Here is an 18566-nt window from a genome sequence, read left to right as displayed (position 1 = left end):
CGGGCTGATATCATCATAATTGATCGGCGGAAGGATAAGGGTGTCATTCTTGATCCCACAATCCGTTTTGAGATGCATGAGCAACAGTCACAAGAGGTGTGTCGTGAAAAACAAGTCATATATGAGCCTTGTTGTCAGCATCTTGGAGCACAATACCACATTACACATTGGATAGTTTTTGGGCTCATGTTCGGTGCCCGTGGCACGATCCCACGTGAAACTTTAAATCAACTTAAACAATATAAAATTTCTGATGCAACGATTGATGCCATAGGATCTCACGTGTTAAAATCATCCTTAGCTATAATTAGTAATCATTTGTACCCAACAAAACTTTTATTGTAAATGATTTCCTACGTTTTCTTATCTTAACGTTTTTTCTTTTTCTTTCCAAATGTCACAAAATTGTTTTGTTTACTTATTATTCTTTATGAATTGATTAGTAGGCCGATCTATCGAACCCTTATTTAGGGCGGCATTTGTTTAAACAAATATCATAACATACAACGTGTTTTCCATTTTATTGAACTATAAAGACAAATTTTTGCAGTACAAAAGTGTCAAATAATAGCCTATTGTTCCAACGTTAGTAGATAAATACTGTTTTTGAGTGTAATCTGAAAAACGTAAATTCACTTTCTCATTTTAATACATATTAAATATTTTCTTCTTCTTCTTCTTTCTCTTAGTTTAACCTCTCCCTTTTAGGTGCATTTACACGACCCACACCACCCGGGCCTTACAGGCCCGCGACCTGTCGGGAGAGGAATTATCTATTGATCACATACATACTTTTTTGACCACACAAGGACATGGAGGGCCTCCCCGGATGAGGGATCAGCTCAATGCCAGGGCCACCTCCGATACAACACAAACATTTAAGACATTACACATCATTCACTCACACATATGAAAGGATTAAGGGAAGGATCGCCGTCCATGGCCGGACTTTTAAGAGGTAGGCTACAATCCCGGCATTTGCCTGGAAAATAACTGAGGAAACCATGGAAAACCTCAGTGAGGATTGCTGGCCCCTGGGATCGAACCCCGGACCTCCCGAATGCGAGGCCAGCCCTCTACCACGCCGCTAGCCCGCTCGGTTTAAATCTTTTTACTAGTGTTTAATTAATTAATTAATTAATACGTGGTCAAGAACACAAATTAAAAACATTAAGATCGTTATCAATATGTTAAAGAAAATAATTGTTGCATACGCAAAAAACTTATGAGAAAGTATTTGTCGAAAATAAGAGTCAGATGGAAATATTGATTGATTGGTCATCTATCTGACATTCACTCTTTAACATAGGCTAATGGAACTAGGTTTCATATATGCCCAGGATACGAATTAAGATTTCTGATGGGGAGGATAGGATCCCAAACGTAACATTATTATTATCCTCACTCGATACGGCTCACACGTGGTCGCACTGAGCTGCTTGACTTACATCTTGATCATAGTAATAAATAATTATATCCATGAGTAGCTTAAAATAAGATATGTAATTCCTAAGTTATTAATTGTTGTCAGTTTGCCGGTGATGATAATACATTAATATTATTTTCTTTGCTTATTTTATACTTTATACTTTATAAAGTATACTCATATTAAAACAATTATATTTTGACTGGCAGGGATGTTAATATAAATTTATGAGAGGAGGATAACTTTCCAATAGGGGGGAAATCCCCCCATCCCCTTCGTTATTTCGCATTCTTTATATGTCAGTATTAAATGTAGCCTACCATTAAGAAATATTAGCCCATATTGCGAGTTCACTACACATTTTGCTGTTATCGCGAAAAGTAGGCCTACTTAAAAACGAAATTTTAAATTTTACTATAAATGCTATAACCTACATCACCATGGTGCTGGTTGCAGATGTGCAACACAAGATATTCATTAATTGACCTAATTCAGAATACGCAGCATGCCGTTCAATTTATTTGTAGCGTACGCTAAATATTCCACATTTTAAAAAATAAATAAAGATTAAACATCACGAAACACTATCAGTTATTTCTTCGTGATAGTAATGAACGTTGTTCATGACTTGTTTATGTGTGACGTGATAACATTAGTCTCAAACTCGTTCAAGGCTGGGTTGTCCAACATACGGCCGACACAGTCTTGTTCTCATACGATTAACGATAAACTTTATAAATTCATTGAATTCTACTTCAAAACATTTTTTATTTTCATGCCCTTTTATCATAAATATACTTTTATTTTATAATCTTACAAAGTGTATTAGAGAACGTAACTAGTCTTTATAGAACAGGAGGGGTAACATTAATAGCTAAAGAACTAGCTAGATATAGAATAGACTTCGTGGGAGTACAAGAGGTTAGGTTAGATGGGAATGGCATATCACAAATAGGAGATTACTTGTTGTATTATGGGGAAGGAAACAATAATCACCAATTAGGAACAGGATTCTTTGTTCATAAAAGAATAAAATCAGCAGTAAAAAAAGGTCGAATTTATCAGTGATAGGTTATCGTATTTAGTACTTAAGGGTAGATGGTGCGATATCGTAGTTACAAATGCTCATGCCCCTACAGAAGAGAAAGACGACCATATAAAAGATAGCTTCTATGAGGAATTGGAACAGACTTTTGAACAGTTACCTAGATATCACATGAAAATTTTATTGGGGGATTTCAATGCTAAAGTAGGACGGGAGGATATTTTTAAACCGACTATTAGAAAAGAGAGCCTACACATATCTAGTAATGACAATGGTGTTAGATTAGTCAACTTTGCCACATCAAAAAATGTAGGCCTAATTGTTAAAAGTACAACATTCCCCCATAAGGATATACACAAATATACTTGGACTTCTCCAGATGGATTGACACACAACCAAATAGATCACATCTTGATAGATAAACGGAGACATACTAGTATAGTAGACATTCGAACTTTCAGGGGTGTAGATTGTAATTCTGACCATTATTTGGTAATTGGAGAATTGAGAGAAAGACTATCAGTAGCCAAGCGCGTAGAGCAACAAGTTAATATTACTAAATTCAATATTTTGAAATTAAAGGAAGAGGAAACTAAGCAAAATTATCAGGTCGAAATTTCGAATAGATTTGCCACTTTAGAAAGTTCCAACGAAGTTGAGAAAGAATTAGATGTTAACAGCGTGTGGGAAAATATCAGAGATAGTATCAAAATTGCAGCTGAGCAGAGCATAGGTTATTATGAAACTAAGAAAAGAAACCGTGGTTTGATGAAGATTGTTGCATTGCAGTAGAAAGAAGGAAACAGGCATAATTGAAATTCTTACAGGATCCAGTAGAGGAGAAGAGAGATAATTATTTCAATGAAAGACGGGGAGCAGGTCGTACACTTAGGAATAAAAAGAGAGGTTACTTGAAGGAAAAACTAAATGTGGTAGAAACAAATAGTAAGAATAAAAACATTAGAGATTTATATAAGGGTATAAAGGAATTTAAGAATAGATATCAGCCAAGGGTAAACGTGATCAAGGATGAGAATGGTGACTTGCTTGCAGACTCTCCATCAGTCCTAAACAGATGGAAAAAGTATTTTGCGCAACTACTAAATGTACATAGGCCAGATAGAAATGATCGGGACGAAATTGAAATACAAAGTGCTGAGCCATTTATACCCGAACCCACGCTTTCAGAAGTCGAAATTGCGATAGAAAATCTGAAAAATTGCAAGTCTCCAGGTATCGATGAAATTCCAGCAGAATTAATACAAGAGGGTGGAAGTGCATTATATAGCGAAATTTATAAACTTGTACTTGCTATTTGGGAAAGGGAAATTGTACCAGAACAATGGAAGGAGTCCATAATTGTACCGTACCTATTTTTAAGAAGGGGGACAAAATCAACTGTGGTAACTTTCGAGGAATATCACTTTTGTTGACGTCGCACAAAATTTTGTCCAATATTCTTTTGAGAAGATTACCTCCGTACGTAAATGAAATTATTGGGGATCATCAGTGCGGTTTTCGGCGTAATAGATCGACTATTGATCAGATTTTTTGTATTCGACAGATAATGGAGAAAAAATGGGAGTATAAGGGTACAGTACATCAGTTATTCATAGATTTCAAAAAGGCATATGACTCGGTTAAGAGGGAAGTATTATATGATATTCTTATTTAATTTGGTATTCCCAAGAAACTAGTTCGATTAATTAAAATGTGTCTCAATGAAACATACAGCAGAGTCCGTATAGGTCAGTTTCTATCAGACGCTTTTCCAATTCACTGCGGGCTAAAGCAGGGAGATGCACTATCACCTTTACTTTTTAACTTCGCTTTAGAATATGCCATTAGGAAAGTCCAAGATAACAGAGAGGGTTTGGAATTGAACGGGTTACATCAGCTTCTTGTCTATACGGATGACTTGAATATGTTAGGAGAAAATCCACAAACGATTAGGGAAAACACGGAAATTTTACTGGAAGCAAGTAAAGCGATCGGTTTGGAAGTAAATCCCGAAAAGACTAAGGCCCGGTTGCAAAAACGCAAATCAAATCAGTCCCTGATCGCCAATCAGTTGATGTCTGATTTATTTGATTGTTCATTGCGTTGCACAAACGTGAATCTCCAATCAACTTGTCTCAATTGACTAATTGCTGATTTAAGAAAGAAATACATTTGACAACAGCGCTATTTAGCAACCACAGCCAATTTGATGCTCTTTAAAAGTCGCGAAACGAATGCATCAAGTGGGGGTGACTAGGAAAACAAGTGAATGTTTTGCTGTTTTGTTGCTTTTTGTAGAAAGGAAACAGGCGGATTCTATTTGTATATAGACTACAATATAGTGAAAGAAAATGAAGAAGAAAAAAAAAGTGAGGGGGCTTCTGTTGTGGGATTTGCTAGGGGAATCGACGAGAAATTGGAATATGCATAGCCTCCATAACCCAAAATAATTCCATTTCCCATCTCTCTCTTTACAAATGGAGCTCGTAACCTACTCATTAAAAATAATGTGTTGTCATGTGTAGAACCCTGCCAATTGGCTACAACATTCCAGAATTTCAATGATGGTGTAGTCTACATATTGCCTGTATATTCACAGAAAAGAAACCTTTTCTATTTCGATAAAGTTCGAAATCATTTCAACCAGGTGATTGGATGGGGATGTGAGCAGTCTATACAATCAATATTAGGCTACTCTTGGAAATCCTGACATGGCTGAAAATTCTCTCTGGATTTCAAATCGTTCCCTGTTTGAAGTTTGGGGATTTATGAGACCCTGCCATAACAAAGCAATTTCATACGTAACATTCCTAACTACTCGGCAAAATAGTTGATTTGTGGACCCTAACAAGATAACCCAAGACCGCCTGAAAAATTCCAACAGCATAAAATCTCAGCATTATTAGAACTTGGTTCATAGGAGAAAGTGGAAGGTTTCGATTTATCTGTCTGCATATATTTGTTTCAATTTTTGAAAGTAACAAAACACAGGAATCCTTACTTAACCTAAATCTTTGCTCAAATTCTCTGTCATTACACATAAAAACAATTCATGTCTATCACGGAAACGCCTTCTTCTTAATAATATTTTTTTCATTTAAAATTTCTTCATCAGAAGAATCCATTATGTCGAAAACAATATTGTTACGCTATAACTATTTACTATATACATTACAGTAACTGCATTATAAACAAAACAACATAAATAGCCTGCTTGATCGATGATCAATGACTTAACCAGCAAAAATCTGTTGATCAAATCTGATGGAAGACTGATTTCCGATCAAACACTGATTGTTCTTTCTGCAACAGAAATAGAACTGATGGCCAATCAAACCCTCCTTGATTGCCAATCATATTTTGATCGGTGTTTCTGCAACCGGGCCTAAGTATATGATTATGTCTCGTGACCAGAATATTGTACGAAATAGAAATATAAAAATTGGAGATTTATCCTTCGAAGAGGTGGAAAAATTCAAATATCTTGGAGCAACAGTAACAAATATAAATGACACTCGGGAGGAAATTAAACGCAGAATAAATACGGGAAATGCGTGTTATTATTCGGTTGAGAAGCTTTTGTCATCTAGTCTGCTGTCAAAAAATCTGAAAGTTAGAATTTATAAAACAGTTATATTACTGGTTGTTCTGTATGGTTGTGAAACTTGGACTCTCACTCTGAGAGAGGAACATAGGTTAAGGGTGTTTGAGAATAAGGTACTTAGGAAAATATTTGGGGCTAAGCGGGATGAGGTTACAGGAGAATGGAGAAAGTTACACAACGCAGAACTGCACGCATTGTATTCTTCACCTGACGTAATTAGGAACATTAAATCCAGACGTTTGAGATGGGCAGGGCATGTAGCACGTATGGGCGAATCCAGAAATGCATATAGAGTGTTAGTTGGGAGACCGGAGGGAAAAAGATCTTTAGGGAGGCCGAGACGTAGATGGAAAGATAATATTAAAATGGATTTGTGGGAGGTAGGATATGATGATAGAGACTGGATTAATCTTGCACAGGATAGGGACCGATGGCGGGCTTATGTGAGGGCGGCAATAAACCTTCGGGTTCCTTAAAAGCCATTTGTAAGTAAGTAAGTAAAGAATGCTACAATTACCGTCTCACGCGCTTCTCTGAAAGTAAGACGGCGATCTTCATGCAGAGATAGCAGAGCTTCTCTGTCACCCCAGCGATCATCTGCTATGTCCAGGAGTCTCCCTAAAGTGTGAGGAGTTTGCGGTGCTTGTCCGGGGTTGTGCCAGTAGCTGGGTACCATCTTGGTGAACGGTGTGCTGTTATGAGGCGCAGGCAACACTGACTGCATTTTTACTTCGCTCTGACTTGTTTATGTGTGACGTGATAACATTAGTCTCAACCTCGTTCAAGGCTGGGTTGTCCAACATACGGCCGACACAGTCTTGTTCTCATACGCTTAACGATAAACTTTATAAATTCATTGAATTCTACTTCAAAACATTTTTTACTTTTATGTCCTTTTATCATACTGTCCTTTAATACAGTACTGTATTAAGAATAAGTGTTTTTACTCACGAACTGAGTTAGCCATTCGAACGCATTCATTATGCAGTGTATATTATACTGTCTACAGCACATTACCGTACACTATAGAGAATGAAGTTAAATTGAAAAATAATCATAATATGGATATTTAAAAACATTTTTGAAAATGGTGGCCGTTCATTTCGATACAGGCTTCAGTTCTTTTGTGCATATTATCGCACTATACACTATTGCATCTAATTCTAATTGCCAGTTTCGTCCTTCGTACTAGTAACTCATGTTGAAATAATTCTATACCTACTCTATAAAAGAGTACCTTACGTACTGTAAATTCAATCTTCACTTCTGCCCGACTGCACAGATAAAATTACTCAAACATGCTATCTACTGTCCGTCCAAGTGGTTATGTCGCAGGATCGTAGAAAGGGGGAAAATCACGTGATAGTGAATTACTTAACGAGGCCCTTTTAAGTTATTTGAAACAGTTGTATAATATTACGTAAACGTCCAATTCCTAACAGAAATTAATGTTTTCAGAAAAGAGCTAAGACAGCCCTGCTTTTACAGAGGAGAGAACAGAAGCAGGTGGAGGAAATAGGGATGCGACGTAGGCAAACGGACAGCACCTGTGCGAAAATATGATTCAATATTGAAAGCTCTTTCATCACTGGAAAACGCGAACATATTTCTGGAACGTACTATGCTCACTAACTAAGTGCGGTCTTGGATCTGTGTGTAGAGGACAGTTGGAACTTCATTAGTAGAAGGGGTGGGAGTGAAGTACATTCAAAGACTCAGGTACAGTAAAAATTGAAGTAAAAATAAAATGTTGTCCCTGTACTTTTATTTTATAATCTTACAAAAGTGTATTAGAGAAGCTTTCTTTTAACATTTGATTAATTAAACGTAATCTTTCTTATCCTTTTTATGTTGAATAATTAGCGACATCGTAGATTTATTATCCCTCCATACTTGGGCAATCAAAACCTCTTTCTTCATCGTTAGAATATTTAACAAAACTCATATGTACACCTTATCATATGTAGTGCCTGGCTGCTTAAAAAGCGAAATATCGCCTCTCTTTAAAAGAGAGATTAATTTGTAGAAAACATTAATTACATAATTATATAAGTACGTACGTCATGATTTTAGATAAGTGTTTTATATTTACGCACAACTTTGTGACAAGATAACAAAATAATGTTACAGCAAAAACAACTGGGCTATATAGGCCTATAAGAGACTAAGAAGTTATAATTTAAGATTTCGAATAAATAATCAATGAAGTTATTTTTGTCTGAAGAATTTCTAGTGGTTGTTATTTGATTAAAATTCTGTAATGTCATCTGCATGTTTCGTGATCAGTTACACGCAGGGATGTCAAGGTCAGAGCACGTGAAAGATTCTACGTGCTCCCAAGCGCTCGCGGGTTCCAATGAATCTTTTCTGCAAGCAGTAGCGGTGAAAAAGAAGGGGTGAGCAAAATGAACTCTATTGGCCTACCATTGCAAGATGAATTAAACTGCTCTTCAATAATGGATAATGTGTTACTCTCATACAAGAAAAGAAGAAATAAAAGCATGTTTTGCAGCATGTACTTCTCTAATAAATGCAATTAATTATAAAATAGTAGGATATAACATAATAAACATAGCTTCTCTTTAACTTAAGCAGTTTTACATAATGAGGCTTATAATTAGCCTATTTATTGTTATTAACTGTTACATAATCATGTACTACTTATATGAGCATTATCACACTTCTAGAAAGAAATTTAAATTCCTGACTTCTCGCGTAATTCAGAAGTGCTTTTTCTGATTTTTTCCGACATCAGCCTTCTTAAGTCGGGTGAAATGTTGTTTCCTGCAGCAAAATAATTTCTAATGGAAGACCTGAATCGGCTAACATTCCAAATCCTTGAAGTACATTTTTCAGGACCGCAAACCAACTATATAGACTTGCACTATGAGTATTGAAATAAATATTTGTATGATCCAAAAACACAGGCTTACAGTCGGTCTTGGGATATTCTTTTTTACAGAGTGATAACCTACGTAAAACACAACTTGTTAGGTAAAAAGTCGAATTCGGTAAATTTTGAACTTGGAATGTTTGTCAATTCAGGTATTCAATTGTAACTGTGTTGGTATATTTTCCAGTGGCGTAGCATGAAATTTTGAGCAGGGGAAGCTAACTCAAGTTGTCTTTCATGCAATATGAGAAAACGTATTACAAAAATACAGTCTTAAAATAAATAGTAGTCAATTTCAAGTCAGCAGTCGAAGATTGGTTGGAACATCGTAAGTAACACCAATAAGGCATGACCTCAAATGATACGTAGTAAAATATGATTTCACGGTTTACACATATCTCTTAACAAATAGACACGCATACGTATAACATTAGCTCACTCCCTGTCATACTTAGAGAAATCACAATATTACTATCATTACGTAAGTATGCGTCTGTCTTTTAGTTGTGTCCTTCATTGACAGCAAGGGAGTCGGTCATTTGTTTTTTAGATCACACTTTTGTTCGTAAGTCAGTCTTGATAATACAATTGTCCTAAAAAAATTCAAGTAAATTAGTGTCAGGAACTGTTATTTCGCTCATTATTTATTATATCAGCCACAATGCACACTAACACTTCAACTGAACACAACTGACGAAAAGGGATAACTCGGAAACGACTTATTTTAAATGTTAAAGCTAGCTTCTTGCGGGCCTTGCGACTAGGGTAGTTTAGTTAGAAAGGGATGGAAAGTCTGCGGGGTGGATTACACAGAAGAAACCAGTCTGCTTGGAAGCTGGTGTGTGCAGGCTTCTTGTTTACTGCTGCATCACAAATCATCCTGAGCTGCCGCATCACAATATTTAACGCGTAAATATAAATTCTATTAAAATTAATAAATAATTTTCTCCATAAACTGCAGGTTTATTATGAAATTATTATTAACTGGGGAAGCTAAGCTTTTTAGCTTACATTAACACTACGCCACTGATATTTTCTGGGTTTGATGAGTAAGGATCACAAAACAAATCCAATTCGGGCTGGAGCAGGTCAATCTCTTTAAATCGTCTATGGAACTCTGCCCAGAGATTTTTAAAACATTGCGGTATTTTATACTATTGAGCAGAAGTTCAGTGACTGAAGGCGTTGAAATTATAAAAATTGTTCTGTGAGATCTGTGACATCCACAATGAAATCTTCATCTGAAAGCTTTTAACAATATCTGTCGACAAAAATTTATTGATTCTTTCCTTGCTCAAGTTCGTTCAATCCTACTATCACTCGTACCGTATTATACATCTCTCTTATAACTTCTACTCCTTTATCCTGATTATTTCGTCATTACTTGTAACTCAAATGTTCTTTTCTCTGTACAATTATTACAAGCATTTTTGCAACATACGGAGAAATATGTCAGTTTGGGACAGAAAGAATCTAACGTTCTTAGACAAGTATCTTTATGCCATATTAGCCAAAACAATGCCCATTATAAGCAGATGTCATGGACTTTGAGTCATGTCCTTGAGCAGGTTTCCCAGCACAATATGATTGTCATGGTTTAGGACTTTGACATTACTGGCTTTGAGCCAGCGGCTGTTATATGTTCTTACACACGCAGGAAACCCTCTTCAGTCATTGTACATAAATAGCAGTAAATATAATATACACATAGGCCTATATTAAACTATTTCTGGCATAAATACCAGTAGATGTGTGGATGAAGTAGAGTGGAGTGATTTGATTTTTTGCTATAATTTGTGATATTTGTTTCGTAGGGGATTTGACAGTAGGAGGGATAAAATATTGTTTATGTATGCTGAAGGCCTACATTTCATTATATATAATTTATTCGTTATTAAGTTATTTAAATTTCTCTTTCCGATGGCATAAGGGTGGTTATGGAGATTTTCATGGGGCAAAGCTGTTTTGGTACGTCGTATGTATATATTTATTCACACTGCAATGGGTATATACCCGGTGGCAGTGGTAACTAATTACACTCAATAATGACAATAATAAATTTATTAATTAAAATACAGTTAATAATAATACCAATAATTAATACAAATAATTAATACTAACAATAATTTATAATAATAATAATAATAATAATAATAATAATAATAATAATAATAATAATAATAGGGAATATCCTAAATTAAATGAAGCACGATCACTTAAAATAACATTTAAAATAAATCTAATTTGTATCTTAAATCTAAGTTCGAACTAAAACCCACGAGTATGATATATTCATACTGTATCTGCACAAGTACCTTTCCACATTACACTCATTTCGCTGTCAACTCACTCACTGCACTGGAACTACGACACATTTCACTGATTCTTTCCTGATTTCACTAACACTTCAAAAACATTTCACTGTTCAAATACTTTGCACTGCCACTATAAACTATAAAGCTTCTCTGACAGGAACACATTTCACTGACACAACACACTTCACTGACACAACATAATTCTTCACTAATACAACACTTCAATAACAAAATATCATTTACATCCATTACATACTGTGTATGTTCACGTTTTATCACAAACTCACTCACTTTACAAAAGTTGAATGTTTGCACTGTGTGTAGCACAGCAGATGTAATATCTATATTCCTGCATTCTATTTCAGTTCAAACATTGTCAAGGACAGCAGGTGTAATTGCAACTGCAGCAGTTCAAACCTCAGTGGGACATAAACAACAACATTAATACAGAAAAACATGAGCAGTGTCATGTCAAAGGAAGACGGCCCAATCTGCCAATCCATTTAGGTCTACGTAACAATAGTGAAAATGCGGAGGCACATTCATTCAGAATCGACAGAAAGAATTGCTCCAGCACGTTTAGATACAGCAGAACCTCGATTATCCATCGTAAGGACGGGGAGAGGGTGACGGTTAATGAAAAAAGATTAATAATCCATTCTGTTTATTCTTACCTTATTTTTATATTGTTTTAAAGAAGTCTGTTATTAGTTTATAAACTGTACTTCTAGAAATTTTTTTCATCGTATCAGAAACATGGACATTAGGTAAGACAAAGTGAAGAGAAGCGACTAGAAGCATTTGGAATGTGGTTATGGAGAGGAATGGAGCATGTGAAATGAACAGACAGAATAAGAGATGAATCTGTGTTGGAAAGACTGAATGAAGAAAGAAAAATGCTAAAACTGATCAGGAAGGGAAAAAGAACCTGGTTGGGTCACTGGCCGAGAAGAAACTGCCTACTGAAGATTGCACTGGAAGGAATGGTGAGGGACAGAAAAAGATATTAAATGATAGACGACATTAAGATATATGGATCATATTCGAAGACTAAGAGAAAGGCAGAAAACAGGAAAGACTGGATAATGCTGGGTTTGCAATGAAAGACTTGCCCTTAGGCAGTGCATTATGTATGTATATATATATATATATATATATATATATATATATATATATATATATATATATATATATATACACAGAGCGTTCGCCTACGAGTGGGGCCAGGAAAGCGGCATGTACTGATACGCCGCTTTGTGCGCGCAGTTGTTGAGACACGCTCGACAATCAAGGACATCAAGGTCGACAAGTTATCAGTTGTGAGTCAGATGTTGCAGTATTTAACACGTACAGTGCAGTTTCTTGACACAGTTGCTTAAATATTCAGCGTGTGTGTAAAATTTGTTAACAATGCAAAACGCAAAATTCACGCTTGAACGGAGAGTTTTTTTTATGTAGGCCTATAATGCATATGTGAAAACAGAGTCATGTAGAGAGGTGCGTAGGCAATTTGAAGCGAAATATTCGGGTGCTCCAATTCAGGGTAGACGTCCTGTTAACAAATTAAGGACAACAGGGTCGATAAATGCTACAATTCCTAAGCGAAAACAAAGAGTATTGACGGAAGAAAAAATTGATGAAACCAGTGCATCATTTACACGCTCTCCTAATAAATCTCTAAGAAGTGTTTGACAGGAAGTTAGTGTTTCAAAAACATCAGTCTTTACTGCTGCTAAACTTTTAAAATTAAAACCCAACAGAGTATAGTATAGAAAGCGGAAGCTTATGGATAGACGATTCCCGCAAGCGACGCCGCAGGCAGGCCGGCCGCTTTCCTGGCCCCACCCGTAGGCGAACGCTCTGTATGTATGTATGTATGTATGTATGTATGCATGTATGTATGTATGTATGTATGTATGTATGTATGTATGTATGTATGCATGTATGTATGTATGTATGTATGTATGTATGTATGCATGTATGTATGTATGTATGTATATATAGTCTCTATATATATAGGCTATCCATTCTAATTCTCCGAAGTCAAATAATGTCCGGAAATGAAGTGTCATGTTTTTGCTCCAAGAACCTCACGAGGGTTTACGTTGATTAAAGTGCAGTTTGTAGTGGAACACGTGATTCAGACATCGGATAATCTGATTATCGGTTAATAAAGACAAGAATAATCGAGCTTCTACAGTACTATACATAAAATCAGTCTTAAACATATCGAAGTTAATGGTATTTGAAAGGACAAATTACCTATAAAACGATTATCTTGAGAATCTCTTACAACAGCGTACCTCAAACTTTTTTGAAGTGGGGACCACTTTTTTAAATCAGAACAGTTTCGCGGACCATCTTACTCTTGTTCCCTTCGAAAGCAAATTTATCATTTTTTTAGCATACATTAATACCAGTATGCTTATATTTTAAAATAGAATTATTTATTTAAAATTAATTTAATTCAATTAATTTTATATTAGTATTAACTAATTAAATTAATATTAATATAATTCATTTTCGTTTTTTTAATAATTCCATGTATGTGTCATTTCCAAACTCTAAGATGTTCAGCTATAGTGTGATACGCAATTCGTTTGAATTTTTTTATTTTTTCTTCTGTCTTTTTTAAATGACCACAGATGGTCCGCGGGTCTTAGTTTGAGAAACGCTGCCTTATAACATGAATTACCATACCAGAACACACAAATAATAATGCTTTAAACAATGCATGAGTTAACAAATGAAAAAAAAAGCCAAAACATAATTCTGTTGCATGCTATCCCATCAAATTCAAAGAATGTGTTGAATAATGAACATAATATGCAAAGGCAAATTTTTTTTACCCGTGCCTGTAAACCCTGGTAATGTTAGGAGCATTATCATCATTATACCGTACACACATCAAAATTGTCAAAGGTACAGCTTGATTTTTATTTACGTCTCAATTAAAGAACAAGATTCATGCAATATAAGTAATGTTTGTGCAAATACAAAGTATTTCGTCAGTAAATTAGCACAGTCATCATCATCATCATCATCATCCTTCACGAATTAGGCCTCTGTAGACCTGTTTCGGCCCCATCTAGCAGTCTTCTAAAAGGTCTTCCTGGTCGACGATGTCCTCTAGGTTTATACTGCATCATAATTTTTGGGATTCTTGAATTTTCCATTCTTCTTACATGATCTAGCCAATTGAATTTGTATCTGCTGATTTTTTCTTCTACTGACTCTACTTCTAATTGTTCTAAAATTTCTTCATTCCTTTTTTCGGTCTAACAGAGTATATCCTGCTGTCCTCCTGAAAAATTTCATTTCCGTTGCTTAGATTCTCTTCATGTCTTTTTTCTTTAATGTCCAAATCTTGCTTCCGTATAAAAGGGAGGGTAATGCTAGTGTATTATATATTTTTATTCTTGTAGATTTTTGTACTAATTTAGCTTTTAATGTATTGTTTATTATTCCTAGAATTTGTGTAAATTTGAAAAATTTCAGTCCTTTAAAACAAGCAGTATAAGGACTGAAAATAGCAGAGTAGCAATACTAAATCATACTGATATAACAATACTTGGGAGTAGGTATAGACAGGGTGAAAGTTAAAAAGTCCTGCAGATTTCCAGAGCAAATAGCTCATGTTGTATGTAACAAAAATCTATAATACCGTGTCATATTGGTGGAAACTTCATAGTTTTTTTTTTCAGAAAAAAAAAATGTTTTTCCTAAATGTTTAACAATCTCTTATTCGGTACCGTAAAGTGGGGTGACTTTGAACAGTAATTTAGTTCCTTTCTAAATTAAATGTTGTACCCTATTGCGAAAGAACTGAACTAGTTTATTGACAACTTAAACAGTTTTATCGCAATTGGGTACAGCATTTAATTTAGAAAGGTGCTAAATTACTGTTCAAAGTCAGCCCTCTTTACGGCAACTATTGTGAGTAGGATCGTGATTTTTGTCCATATCGATAGAAAATCTATTGAAGAATAATTTATCCTCTGGCGTGTTTCAATAGCGTGAAAGGTTTACGTGTACATTTAATTTTAAAAAACTCTAAATTCATGCCATTTCACGAAGCGAGCGAATGGCAACGTCTTGGCAGAGCAGCAGCTTACGTACGGAGACTTACCGAGTTCGTTAACCTCTTACATCTGTATCATGAGTAAAGTGTATGAGCGACGACGCTGCCAGAATGCTCAAACTTCCAACTTAATTTTCTAATTAACCGTGCATTTAATCACATAACGTAATATAGATTTTCTATTCATTTACGTGTACCCTATCGTCCCTTTCAATCTGCAAGGTTATTTCAATTCCATCCTATATTCAATTCGTTACTTGTTACACTTCAAGGTTTATATTACGAGGGCTATTCATAAAGTAACTTCCGTTTTCATATAGCGTGCGTAACAACAGAGACAGTGGCGCCGCTCTTGCGATGGAGTGTACCTTGAAGAATACGCATCGAGCAGCGGTAGAGTCAAGGTCGTGTCTTTGTTCCTCTCTGAGCCACAAGCTGTCAAAATGTGTGCTGCAATCGCAAGTCCCGCCAGGTGTGAGGTATGTTCTGTAATAAGATTTCTTGTGGCCAAAAACTGTAAAGCTAGTGAAATTCATCGCCAACTTTGTGAAGTATATGGGCCAGACGTAATGAGTGAAGGTGGTGTAAGACAATGATGCTGTATGTTCAAAAATGGGCGAACCAATGTCCATGATGAAGAGAGAAGTTGTCGACCGAGTATCGTGAATGCAGATCTGATTCGTTTGGTTGACGAAAGGGTTAGAGTAAACCGCAGGTTCATCATGAAGACGTGGCTTGGCTCGAAGCGCTTTGACGATGACGAAGAGTTGAAAATCAGCGTCGTAGGTTGGCTTCAGTCGTAGGCGGCCGAATTCTACGACTGCGGAATTTCGAAGTTCGTCAAACACTACGACAATTGTCTCAATGTGATTGGAAACTATATGGAAAAATAAACTAGAGTGTATACTTTCAAACGTATTGTAACCAAATTCTGTAACGTCATTCACAGGTTTGTAAAAAATAAACGGAAGTTACTTTATGACTAGCCCTCGTACCAGAAGTATTGCATTTTCTTACAGAGTTTATTGTCACTGTTAACAATAAATCACTCATACTTGTACGTTGTATTACCACATCTCGCATTCAGGATTACTTTGCATGTTCTTGGCACTGAGGAAATGAGTTTATTTTGGTCAATATTGGTGTTGGAACAGCTGATCCAATGTCTTCATGTTCTCCATTTACTCTAAAACTCTACTCTGTAGCGTATCCCACAGCGGGATTGTTGTTCATCTTTGAGTTACACACTTTCAACACTAGTACGAGTATATCATTAATGGTAATCCTCAACCTGGTAACTTGTCCCAACCAAGATTTGAACTCGAGCCCACTCGTTCCATGGTTAGACATGCTAATCATTACTAATTTAGGTAACAAATATATTAAAACGAGGTATGTGTTTTTATGCAACAATACTTTATTGGAAAGTCCAGGAAAGCGAGAAGAGTTTGGAATTGAACGGGTTACATCAGCTGCACGTTTATGCAGGTGACGTGAATATGTTAGGAGAAAATCCACAAACGATTAGGAAAACTATAGGAATTTTACTTGAAGCAAGCAAGGAGAAGTTTTGAAGTAAACCTCGAAAAACAAAATATGTTGTTGTTGTTGTTGTTGTTGTTGTTTTCTAATACCAGGCGTTTAACAAAGTCATTTGACCTCTTGCACTCCAATATTTTTCAAAGATATTATCATGGTCAGCCACTGAAGCACAGATTTTGAGGTGTTCCGAATCCATTTCTTGGTTTGAGTTGCACAATGGCCAGTTAGGGGATTGATATATTCCAATTCTATGCAGGTGTTTGGCTAAACAGTCATGGCCTGTTGACAATCTAAATGCAGCTACAGAAGATTTTCGTGGTAAATCGGGAATTAACTGTGGATTATGAAATGGAAATGGAAATGGAAATATCAAAATTGAAAATTTATCCTTTGAAAAGATAGAAAAATTAAAATATCTTGGAGCAACAGTAATAAATATAAATGGCACTCGAGAGGAAATTAAACACAGAATAAATATGAGAAATGCCTGTTATTATTCAGTTGAGAATTTTTGTCATCTAGTCTGCCCTCGAAAAAGCTGAAAGTTAGAATTTATAAAACAGTTATATTAGCGGTTGTTCTGTATGGTTGTGAAACTTGGACTCTCACTTTGAGAGAGGAACAGAGGTTGAGAATAAGGTGCTTAGGAAAATATTTGAGGCTAAGAGGGCTGAAGTTACAGAAAAATGGAGAAAGTTACACAACGCAGAACTGCATGCATTGTATTCTCCACCTGACATAATTAGGAACATTAAATCCAGGCGTTTGAGTTGGGCAGGGCAAGTAGCACGTATGGGTGAATCTAGGATTGCATATAGAGTGTTAGTTGGAAGACCTGATGGGAAAGACCTTTGGGGAGGCCAAGGCGTTGATGGGAGGATAATATAGAATGGGGGCCGATGGCGAGCTTATGTGAAGGCGGCATTGAACCTCCAGGTTCCTTAAAAGCCATAAGTAAGTACAGTAAGTGCTTTATTTTTCGTTTAATAGAATAAGACATAAAGGTGACAGAATTGCGATTTATGGCATTCTCTGTAGCATGCAGATGTACAAATCATGAAACTCGTACTCTTACGTAACTGCGTTCATACTCTGGAGGCTGTGAAATCATAATTCTGAAACAAATAGAAATAAAACAGACATTAATGGAGAAAGGAATCAGTACAGTCTTTAGCAGTAGTCTAAATATTTAAAATAATTTCTTCAGGAAACGAAAAGAGAAGTATTTATATTCTTACTGTTAGTAATGAAAGACTCTGAATTAAAAATGAATGCTGTCTGAACGATTATAATGGAATTCTTACATTCTCAGCGATGAAACACAGTTTTTCTGCCGTTGCACGTCCTGTTCTTTGAACTAATTTCCAGAAATGGCCACCTTTGTTGAGAAGTAATAGGTATGGATGGTCGTATTCCTGTAGAAATAAAACCTTTAGAAATCCTGTGGCACTCTTCATGGCATATTAATAATATTGTATTATTGCCTTAAGCGTGTTTGAAGAAAGAATGCAATTTCTCATCCAAGCAACATAACATGTTTAACAAAATGTGGTAAATATACGTATAATAAACATGAAGTATTTTCAAATTTGATGAAACATTAATAAAATTCCATCATCTGAATCTGTTTTAGTGGCCAACATACATGAAAATGTGCGTT

General features: G+C 35.7%; 2 protein-coding genes across 3 annotated transcripts in view; both read right to left on the bottom strand.

Annotated features, from left to right (window-relative positions):
• The window catches only part of LOC138696719 (medium-chain acyl-CoA ligase ACSF2, mitochondrial-like), a 40486-nt gene extending 33676 nt beyond the window's left edge, over nucleotides 1-6810 (bottom strand). For both annotated transcript variants that reach the window (XM_069822044.1, XM_069822045.1), the window contains exon 1: nucleotides 6593-6810. In XM_069822044.1, the coding sequence (XP_069678145.1) occupies nucleotides 6593-6799 (207 nt within the window). In that variant the 5' untranslated portion in view covers nucleotides 6800-6810. The remainder of the gene's footprint in view (nucleotides 1-6592) is intronic.
• An 11051-nt stretch (nucleotides 6811-17861) lies between these two features.
• Nucleotides 17862-18566, bottom strand: part of LOC138696718 (ATP-binding cassette sub-family C member 4-like) — an 81028-nt gene continuing 80323 nt past the window's right edge. The window contains exons 25-26 of the mRNA XM_069822043.1: nucleotides 18211-18321; nucleotides 17862-18021 (exon numbers count right to left, since the gene is read on the bottom strand). Of these exons, the coding sequence (XP_069678144.1) occupies nucleotides 17992-18021; nucleotides 18211-18321 (141 nt within the window). The 3' untranslated portion in view covers nucleotides 17862-17991. The remainder of the gene's footprint in view (nucleotides 18022-18210; nucleotides 18322-18566) is intronic.

The sequence above is a fragment of the Periplaneta americana genome, chromosome 3 (assembly GCF_040183065.1).
Source record: "Periplaneta americana isolate PAMFEO1 chromosome 3, P.americana_PAMFEO1_priV1, whole genome shotgun sequence".
NCBI lineage: Eukaryota > Metazoa > Arthropoda > Insecta > Blattodea > Blattidae > Periplaneta > Periplaneta americana.
This window is presented reverse-complemented; position numbering and strand designations above follow the sequence as displayed.